Below are 10,812 nucleotides of genomic sequence, written 5' to 3'. Positions count from 1 at the left end.
GGCAGTGATGTTTAAAGACTGGACTAGTAAAGAGTTTAAAATAGATGATAAAATAGAAGTGTAAAATATTTACCATCAGCTGTTCATACTTTAATTTTAGCACTCGCAGCTTGATCAGTTCTCTCACTTCATTAATGAGATAGTTTATGACATGCTTGAGCAATTTCCACTTTTATTTACTTTAACCAAGCATGTCATTTTGGTCCCATTCTCAGAAGACATATCTAAGATCATTTGACCGTCCTGATAATAGTAAGCAGCAACAAGTAATTAAGCTTAAGATCTGGACAAAACCCCATCAATTTTCAAGTTCTCATAGAGGGTCTAAGACGCAAGTATTTCTTGTGGGAAGAATTTCCTGCAGTGTTGGAAGAAGTTCCGGGAGAGGTCAAAGCATCTGCATTCGCCGTGAGAACATTAGATTTCTCTTTCAGAGATGCATATTCCCACTTGAAGTATTCACAGCCTTTCTTATTGCCTTCCTGCTTACTGACAGGACAACCACAAAATGCTTTGCCGTGATTTGGACCGGTATTTGATACATACAGTCTTTAATTTTGGCAGTAGTCGTCAGGTGCCCATTGCGGAACCCTTTCTGAGTGCCTGTACCGCGAGATAGCTGTGGCTGTCCAAGAGGAAAAGCAAATCTGTCAGCAGATGCTGTTAAAGAGCTTTGGGCTTGATCATGTAAATCAGTCCTTAAGCTGCTGCTAGATGCAACATGGATGGCTGTAGAGGAATTGATTGTGCTTCTCTCCTGTTGTTCTCCTGTTTGTACGTTGGAATTTATCATAACTCCGGTAGCACTGTTGTGGTTTTCCTCCGCTGGAGAGCTTATTTTGCAAGTTGTATCTCCAGATGTTTCAGGTCTGCTATTACTTCCCAGTGGAGTCTTGTCAGTGAAGTTTATACTCAGTGTTCGGGAAATCAGGTTCCCCTTTGGATGTGCCTAGGGAGTCCCCAAATGGAGGGGAGTTCCTACAAATGGAGATTTGGGGAAATGAATCCCCAGAAGTAGAAATCAATGCTCTAAATTAATAAGCATATTAGCCTAATGATGTTCTGTTCAATTCATAGTCAAGATGCTGGGTTGTTTATTTGAATAGCTCATCTTTCATCTGGATGCCAGGCTCTGAAGCAAGTAGAAGGGAAGATGTGAGGAAGTTACTAAGCTTAGCCAAAGATTTAGTAACCTTCAGCACACATCCATCACAAATCATCCTCCAAGCAAGACGGGCAGTATTCCGAGAATCATCCAAGCCTTGAAAAGAATGGTTATGTTCATATTCTTCCTTTTAAACTACTGTTAGTGGGGGAAAAGGCATTCAGGTAAGGCTTACATAAATGGAAGGGATTCACGGAACTCTGACACATGGTTTTCTAGAGAAAGTTTGGAAAAGGGCAGTGGCAGTGAAGTTTCCTTTGCTGAACATCTAATGGTCATCTAACCAGAGTTTAATATATGGTCCTGATTACTAACATTCTTGTTTTGTTTTATCACTTATATCAAATTCCGATTGTACTAATATTCTCTTACACTAATAAGATGTCCAGACCTATCCAGTAAGATCAAGTTTCCTTGATTCTCCCTCGATTTCCTTATTCTTCCCCCACTGTCTTTTTCTTTTGAACCCTAATAATTTAATGTTTGGCTGTGTTGTGCAACATACACTTCAAAGGACTAGGCCAGATTTCAGAAAAAAGCATAAACTTAGAGATGACAAACTCTAATCTTTGAAGCATCTGGTCTTTCTTATTTTGATGCTTTTGTTGAACAGAGCATTACGTAACTTGAAAAAGTTACAGTAGCTGTTTAGCTTTATAAAAATATATAAGATGAGAATCATCATATCATACTTACCAGAATGCTCCCGTCCTGCAAAAGCTATCCCCAGATCCTGCAAGGCACCTTTTGTCCCTTTAGGCTTCCTATTCTAGAATAACTAAGAAGAAAAATGCAGGTGATTAATATACAGCATTTCATAGCCTCTTCACGGTAAAGGAAAAACGACTTCAGAAATACCACCTCGCACTTAATAAATCTCAAGGTCACTGTACAAGTCAGGTGTCTGTTTTACAATTGAGGTAAGTAAGCATAAGGGTAAGTAACTTACCCTGTAACAAGTCAGAATGGGAAGAACCATGAATCCCTTCTCTCAGTCTTAAACTAATCCATTCTATCTTGGCCCTGTAACCATTCAGTTGAACTTTATGGCTTACACCCCCCGGTTTATTCATTCATATTTATTATGCCCCAGGTTTATTCAGCATTCAATAAATGATGACTGTTTTCCTTCCTCAGGCTTAAATTAAAGGCAACATGTTCCCTAAATGAAGCATTTGCACTGTGCCCTGTTGTCCTGTAGGAGGGCAAAAAGCCTGAAAACCCTGCATTGTGGTGGGTAAGCGGTGACGGAGAAGAAGTGAAGTGGAGCTTTGAAGAGCTGGGAGTCCTGTCCAGGCAAGCGGCTAATGTACTGTCTGGTGCCTGTGGTCTGCAACCGGGAGACAGAGTTATTTGGATTCTGCCCAGGATCCCGGAGTGGTGGCTGCTGAATGTGGCTTGCATGCGAACAGGTTAGTAAAAGCATAGAAATGATGTATAGCTATAGCTGCTGTCACATACACCGATCATTGCTATTTAATAGACTCAGAACTACAAACATGCTAACGGGGATGATCATCACTGCCATGCTGGTCAACACCCTTCATGCCAAGTTTTGTCTTTATGGTACTTTTAGGATTTTTTGAACATGCTCTAGCTGTTAAGGAAATTCTGGGAGTCCGTGGACCTCTGTCATTCTCCTCTTTCCAGCACTTGTGATGCATCGCAAATGCATCGTCTTCTTAACTTACAATGCAATTAGCACATACTTACCCGAGTGTTTCACATGTTCCCCTGTGGGCTATGTTAAATACTCGGCTTGCCAGTATTTACAGCCCAGAATGTCTCGGGGCCTCACAAACACCAGCAGCATACCCTGTGAGGACAGGTACACCTGTATTTACTAGTGAAGAATACAAATCCAGAGGGGTAGCATGTCCCAGTGGCAATGCTTTCCACCCCAAAAAAGTCCTTCTGTTGGTTTCTTTGGCTGTCCCATGTTGAGCCTAGTATTTTCTAACTTGCAGTGATCCTCCCGTCGAATTTAATGCATGAAAAAGAAGGGTATATTTACAAATGCAGAGCCAAAGCCTGCTTTCAGCGCAGCCCTGTCCCACTAATAAGCACAAGGCAAGCTAGAGACTGTTTCTAGGTACAAGTACTGTTCTTAAATATTGAGAGTATTCTCCTTTAGGAACTGTCCCGATTCCTGGCAGGCAGCAGCTGACAGCAAAGGACATTCTCCATGGACTACAGAAATCAAAGGCAAAGTGTGTCATCACTGATGGTTCTGTGGCACCAGCTGTGGACTCAGGTGGGCCTGAATGGCAGTCTCTGAAAGCCAAGCTGCTTGTATCAGAGGGCCACAGAGAAGGATGGCTGAACTTCAGAGAGCTCCTGAAGTGAGTAACCACTACTGTGAAAGCGCCACAGAAACAATGAAAGGCAAGCACAGTGATTGGTTGTGAACAGGAAATGTTGGCACATGCCAAAATATTTTCCTCCCTTCAGGACTGCACAGTGGGAAAATGTCAATGTTTATGACACTTTTGCTTGCTGCAGAAGTTATTTTAGCCAAGCGTTTTCAAGAATGTGTAATTCACCCTTTCAAATCACTGTATTCCTCATTTTGCACATTTTAAAGGCATGCTCCTTCTGATCACCACTGCGTGACCACAAAGCGTCAAGACCCGATGGCCATCTATTTTACCAGTGGAACTACGGGGGCTCCAAAAAGGACTGCACATTCCCACAGCAGCTATGGCATTGGCCTCACAGTAAGTGGAAGGTAAGGCTATCACTTTAAATCACAGATGTATTTCTGTAGCTGGTAAATTGGCAGAAAGAAGGGGAAGAGAAGATTTTACCAGCAGCTCTGTGTTTCACTATTTTAAAAAGCAGCAGTTCTATTCAGTCCCAACAAGCCTTTTTTCTGTGCAACAAGGCGTAGTTGGAGGTTAGCTGCCTTAGTGTGTATTGCACTTGGCAGTCATACAGAGTCACTAACCTCTTTTTTCACATTTTCTTTAACTTCTTCTAAACTCTTCATTGTGTATAATTAATAGATTGCCCATTTACTGAACATCAGCAAAGAACAAGTTTATGAAGTGTGTACTGTAAAAAGGGGGAAAAGACATGGCTCTTAGGCTTCTGAATTCATGCGTGACTGCTTTAGAGACAACTCCCACAGGAACAAAATGCTGATAGTTCCGAACATAGGAAGGACTACACAGGTTCGTGAGATCTCTGAGTTTATAAAACTGTGTTGTTTAGAAAATTGGCGTAGCAATGCATCTCATTCTAACTGGCAAAGAGTAACAAATCAGAAGAGAGCAAACTAAAAAGTAAGTAAACCTCAAAGAATCCTTATCCCTACAATATGATTTCAACAAAACTCCTGCAATCTCATACTTATTTATTCAGCATCCTCTTTTGAGAGCAAGGAGAGCCCAGCAACAGCACTCTTCTCTCTGGCTTGTCCTCCCCAGATTTTCACTTCCCCAGAGCTATTCAGGGGCAGTATGCTGAAGAATTGTGAGCTTCACCAGGAAGTAAGCAACTGGTATTTCAGTAGTGAAGGCTGTAAATGTAAGCCCCCAAACACGAGAATCTTTAACGTCCCCAAATTTTTGTTCTGTACTCTGCTGAGAGGAGATTCGACTGCCCAAACCTGCAAACATCCATTCCTAGGCCTAAAAGTGAAGCCCGCAAGAAATGGGACAGGAGCTTGTGGAGCGCTTTGGTGGTGGTGTTAAAATGAGTGACAGCAGCAGATAATTGAGAATTTTGCTTGCATGTACTGTAGAACTGCATGTTAAGGAGTGAAGAGGCAGCAAGCCTATATTTCTTTAACAAATGGCACCAGCGTTATATTCTGTTACATCCTCTGCACGCAACTCTGTGAAAAAGACCACCATTATTCCTTTTACACGGAATCCCTTTATCATCATACCCACGTTACTGTGATGGCTGAAAATTGTTAGCTAACATTAAGATCCATTGAAGAACACTTTATCGGTCATTCCCCTCTGGAACGTCTGAAAAAGTAGCCTTATGGTTTCCTTTGTTTTCTACTTAAGTTGGAATTATGAAGAAATTCTGCAAGGGAGACTGAAAAGCTTTCCAGAGCACAAAGCTTGGGTGCGTTGAACTAGCTGTAAAAAGATGTAGATTCTGTTTTGAAGAAGAACCTGTTTAAATAGAACTGCTGTATATTCGTGTTGGCGAGTACAAAGCTAACTGCTTTTGTTCTTGTGTTTTGTAAGCTGAATACAGAGATCGTTATGTTATCTCTTGTGATGTAGGTGAGACCTCACGTGTTTCAGTAGCGACATCTCCTTTTTTTTATTCTAATTCTCTAGAGTCTGTCAAGATTTCCCATAACAGTCTTCTGTTCTGCTCCAACTGCCTATCGAATGTTGGTGCAACATAGACTGTCCAGGTAAGCCAAAGAAAAGATCCTTATTAGTGTATTTGATCAAAACAGTGGACCAAATGCTCTTCTCACCTTGACTTTACTTCAGAGTTACAATGATGTAACAGCAAAGGTAGTCATGTATTTCTCAACATCTTGAATCTGACATATTAGGAACAAAGCCAGAGTAAACATTTTAGGGACAGCGTAACCATCACAGATTCCACAAATTGTAGCAAACTTGCATGAGACTTTGAAAAGCAGTTTAGCTGATGAAATAGTAGGATAATAATGATAGCGTAGCATGATTGACCTACTTTCCAAAGTGCTTTTATAGTTGGATTCCCCTTCCCTTTGTTTTTCCCCTGCATTCCCCCACTACCATGCTCTACAAGAATAGCGCGTGTCAGTGCAGCTTGGCAACTCTCCTGTGACTTTTTTGTTACCATTTTGTTGGAGACCCCAGTTTAGATTCTAGGGTTAGAAACACTGTATCAATTACTAGATGTTAAAATAATGGAGAAATAAAAGAGCATTTGCATTTTTGCAGATTTCTTTATGTTTAGCTCCACACAATTGGAATGGAATGTATAGGACTTGGTGAAGATTTTATTTTCGTGTAGAAAGGACTCCATGATCCAGGAATACAATAAGGAAGGGGACATTGCAGATAGATCACTGTGTCTGCTTAACTCTGCCAATTATTTGCTTTTTCTTTCCCACCAAGCTACAAATTCAGAAGCCTGCGGCACTGTGTGAGTGCCGGGGAGCCAATCAACCCTGAAGTGATGGGAGAATGGGAAGAGCACACTGGGCTGGATATTCACGAAGGCTACGGACAGGCAGAAACCGTATGTTCAGACACTTTGCAGCTACAGCAATAAATTCCATTAGGGTTGCCAAGAAAATGTGAAGAAGTCAATTAGAGTAATGAAGAGTGGGAAAATGTAGCTTGTAGAAGTCATAGAATAATCATAACAGTTGCCCCCCAAATCCAAAGACTGCTTTTCATGCCAGTGGGCTTTTGGCTTGGGACCCTGGTATGCACCCTGGTATGGTTCCAGACTCACTGGCCTAGAACACTTTGCAGTCAACTAGTTCTGGGTCATGGGGGGGGTGGTGCCTGTGAAAGTTCCAGATTGAGGGGTTCCTGGAAAGGTTCTGGAGCCAGTGCACCTAGAAGCATTCTAGAGGTGTGGCTCAAGTCTAGAACCATTGTAGTTGAGTGAGTGTAGAACTGAATTGGAGATTCTGTCCAGAACTGTTTTAGGTCAGCAGGAGTCTAGTGCCATTCCAGGTCGAGGTTCCCTGGAAAAGGTTGCAGATTGGGACATTCCTGGAAATGTTCTAGGTTGGCGAGGAATCAAGAATCACTTTTCAGAAGTGCAACAATAAATACATTTTTAAAAGTTGCAGCTCAATACAAGTATGTTTAGAAAAATGAGTATAAATAAAATCTGTATCATGGCAGTGATGTTTAAAGACTGGACTAGTAAAGAGTTTAAAATAGATGATAAAATAGAAGTGTAAAATATTTACCATCAGCTGTTCATACTTTAATTTTAGCACTCGCAGCTTGATCAGTTCTCTCACTTCATTAATGAGACAGTTTATGACATGCTTGAGCAATTTCCACTTTTATTTACTTTAACCAAGCATGTCATTTTGGTCCCATTCTCAGAAGACATATCTAAGATCATTTGACCGTCCTGATAATAGTAAGCAGGAAGAAGTAATTAAGCTTAAGATCTGGACAAAACCCCATCAATTTTCAAGTTCTCATAGAGGGTCTAAGACGCAAGTATTTCTTGTGGGAAGAATTTCCTGCAGTGTTGGAAGAAGTTCCGGGAGAGGTCAAAGCATCTGCATTCGCCGTGAGAACATTAGATTTCTCTTTCAGAGATGCATATTCCCACTTGAAGTATTCACAGCCTTTCTTATTGCCTTCCTGCTTACTGACAGGACAACCACAAAATGCTTTGCCGTGATTTGGACCGGTATTTGATACATACAGTCTTTAATTTTGGCAGCAGTCGTCAGGTGCCCATTGCGGAACCCTTTCTGAGTGCCTGTACCGCGAGATAGCTGTGGCTGTCCAAGAGGAAAAGCAAATCTGTCAGCAGATGCTGTTAAAGAGCTTTGGGCTTGATCATGTAAATCAGTCCTTAAGCTGCTGCTAGATGCAACATGGATGGCTGTAGAGGAATTGATTGTGCTTCTCTCCTGTTGTTCTCCTGTTTGTACGTTGGAATTTATCATAACTCCGGTAGCACTGTTGTGGTTTTCCTCCGCTGGAGAGCTTATTTTGCAAGTTGTATCTCCAGATGTTTCAGGTCTGCTATTACTTCCCAGTGGAGTCTTGTCAGTGAAGTTTATACTCAGTGTTCGGGAAATCAGGTTCCCCTTTGGATGTGCCTAGGGAGTCCCCAAATGGAGGGGAGTTCCCACAAATGGAGATTTGGGGAAATGAATCCCCAGAAGTAGAAATCAATGCTCTAAATTAATAAGCATATTAGCCTAATGATGTTCTGTTCAATTCATAGTCAAGATGCTGGGTTGTTTATTTGAATAGCTCATCTTTCATCTGGATGCCAGGCTCTGAAGCAAGTAGAAGGGAAGATGTGAGGAAGTTACTAAGCTTAGCCAAAGATTTAGTAACCTTCAGCACACATCCATCACAAATCATCCTCCAAGCAAGACGGGCAGTATTCCGAGAATCATCCAAGCCTTGAAAAGAATGGTTATGTTCATATTCTTCCTTTTAAACTACTGTTAGTGGGGGAAAAGGCATTCAGGTAAGGCTTACATAAATGGAAGGGATTCACGGAACTCTGACACATGGTTTTCTAGAGAAAGTTTGGAAAAGGGCAGTGGCAGTGAAGTTTCCTTTGCTGAACTTCTAATGGTCATCTAACCAGAGTTTAATATATGGTCCTGATTACTAACATTCTTGTTTTGTTTTATCACTTATATCAAATTCCGATTGTACTAATATTCTCTTACACTAATAAGATGTCCAGACCTATCCAGTAAGATCAAGTTTCCTTGATTCTCCCTCGATTTCCTTATTCTTCCCCCACTGTCTTTTTCTTTTGAACCCTAATAATTTAATGTTTGGCTGTGTTGTGCAACATACACTTCAAAGGACTAGGCCAGATTTCAGAAAAAAGCATAAACTTAGAGATGACAAACTCTAATCTTTGAAGCATCTGGTCTTTCTTATTTTGATGCTTTTGTTGAACAGAGCATTACGTAACTTGAAAAAGTTACAGTAGCTGTTTAGCTTTATAAAAATATATAAGATGAGAATCATCATATCATACTTACCAGAATGCTCCCGTCCTGCAAAAGCTATCCCCAGATCCTGCAAGGCACCTTTTGTCCCTTTAGGCTTCCTATTCTAGAATAACTAAGAAGAAAAATGCAGGTGATTAATATACAGCATTTCATAGCCTCTTCACGGTAAAGGAAAAACGACTTCAGAAATACCACCTCGCACTTAATAAATCTCAAGGTCACTGTACAAGTCAGGTGTCTGTTTTACAATTGAGGTAAGTAAGCATAAGGGTAAGTAACTTACCCTGTAACAAGTCAGAATGGGAAGAACCATGAATCCCTTCTCTCAGTCTTAAACTAATCCATTCTATCTTGGCCCTGTAACCATTCAGTTGAACTTTATGGCTTACACCCCCCGGTTTATTCATTCATATTTATTATGCCCCAGGTTTATTCAGCATTCAATAAATGATGACTGTTTTCCTTCCTCAGGCTTAAATTAAAGGCAACATGTTCCCTAAATGAAGCATTTGCACTGTGCCCTGTTGTCCTGTAGGAGGGCAAAAAGCCTGAAAACCCTGCATTGTGGTGGGTAAGCGGTGACGGAGAAGAAGTGAAGTGGAGCTTTGAAGAGCTGGGAGTCCTGTCCAGGCAAGCGGCTAATGTACTGTCTGGTGCCTGTGGTCTGCAACCGGGAGACAGAGTTATTTGGATTCTGCCCAGGATCCCGGAGTGGTGGCTGCTGAATGTGGCTTGCATGCGAACAGGTTAGTAAAAGCATAGAAATGATGTATAGCTATAGCTGCTGTCACATACACCGATCATTGCTATTTAATAGACTCAGAACTACAAACATGCTAACGGGGATGATCATCACTGCCATGCTGGTCAACACCCTTCATGCCAAGTTTTGTCTTTATGGTACTTTTAGGATTTTTTGAACATGCTCTAGCTGTTAAGGAAATTCTGGGAGTCCGTGGACCTCTGTCATTCTCCTCTTTCCAGCACTTGTGATGCATCGCAAATGCATCGTCTTCTTAACTTACAATGCAATTAGCACATACTTACCCGTGTGTTTCACATGTTCCCCTGTGGGCTATGTTAAATACTCGGCTTGCCAGTATTTACAGCCCAGAATGTCTCGGGGCCTCACAAACACCAGCAGCATACCCTGTGAGGACAGGTACACCTGTATTTACTAGTGAAGAATACAAATCCAGAGGGGTAGCATGTCCCAGTGGCAATGCTTTCCACCCCAAAAAAGTCCTTCTGTTGGTTTCTTTGGCTGTCCCATGTTGAGCCTAGTATTTTCTAACTTGCAGTGATCCTCCCGTCGAATTTAATGCATGAAAAAGAAGGGTATATTTACAAATGCAGAGCCAAAGCCTGCTTTCAGCGCAGCCCTGTCCCACTAATAAGCACAAGGCAAGCTAGAGACTGTTTCTAGGTACAAGTATTGTTCTTAAATATTGAGAGTATTCTCCTTTAGGAACTGTCCCGATTCCTGGCAGGCAGCAGCTGACAGCAAAGGACATTCTCCATGGACTACAGAAATCAAAGGCAAAGTGTGTCATCACTGATGGTTCTGTGGCACCAGCTGTGGACTCAGGTGGGCCTGAATGGCAGTCTCTGAAAGCCAAGCTGCTTGTATCAGAGGGCCACAGAGAAGGATGGCTGAACTTCAGAGAGCTCCTGAAGTGAGTAACCACTACTGTGAAAGCGCCACAGAAACAATGAAAGGCAAGCACAGTGATTTGTTGTGAACAGGAAATGTTGGCACATGCCAAAATATTTTCCTCCCTTCAGGACTGCACAGTGGGAAAATGTCAATGTTTATGACACTTTTGCTTGCTGCAGAAGTTATTTTAGCCAAGCGTTTTCAAGAATGTGTAATTCACCCTTTCAAATCACTGTATTCCTCATTTTGCACATTTTAAAGGCATGCTCCTTCTGATCACCACTGCGTGACCACAAAGCGTCAAGACCCGATGGCCATCTATTTTACCAGTGGAACTAC

The 10,812-nt window shown here is 41.7% G+C and overlaps 1 protein-coding gene across 1 annotated transcript; it reads left to right on the top strand.

The window, feature by feature from the left end:
- Nucleotides 1-1,924: 1,924 nt before the first annotated feature.
- On the top strand, nucleotides 1,925-6,313 carry LOC135326535 (acyl-coenzyme A synthetase ACSM3, mitochondrial-like). The gene is made up of 5 exons (XM_064504362.1): nucleotides 1,925-2,577; nucleotides 3,300-3,507; nucleotides 3,750-3,893; nucleotides 5,467-5,546; nucleotides 6,247-6,313. The coding sequence occupies exons 1-4, from the start codon at nucleotides 2,568-2,570 to the stop codon at nucleotides 5,486-5,488; spliced, it is 384 nt and encodes a 127-aa protein (XP_064360432.1). The 5' UTR covers nucleotides 1,925-2,567; the 3' UTR covers nucleotides 5,489-5,546; nucleotides 6,247-6,313.
- Nucleotides 6,314-10,812: the final 4,499 nt, after the last annotated feature.

Source organism: Dromaius novaehollandiae, unplaced genomic scaffold (genome assembly GCF_036370855.1).
Source record: "Dromaius novaehollandiae isolate bDroNov1 unplaced genomic scaffold, bDroNov1.hap1 HAP1_SCAFFOLD_125, whole genome shotgun sequence".
Taxonomy (NCBI): domain Eukaryota; kingdom Metazoa; phylum Chordata; class Aves; order Casuariiformes; family Dromaiidae; genus Dromaius; species Dromaius novaehollandiae.
This window is presented reverse-complemented; position numbering and strand designations above follow the sequence as displayed.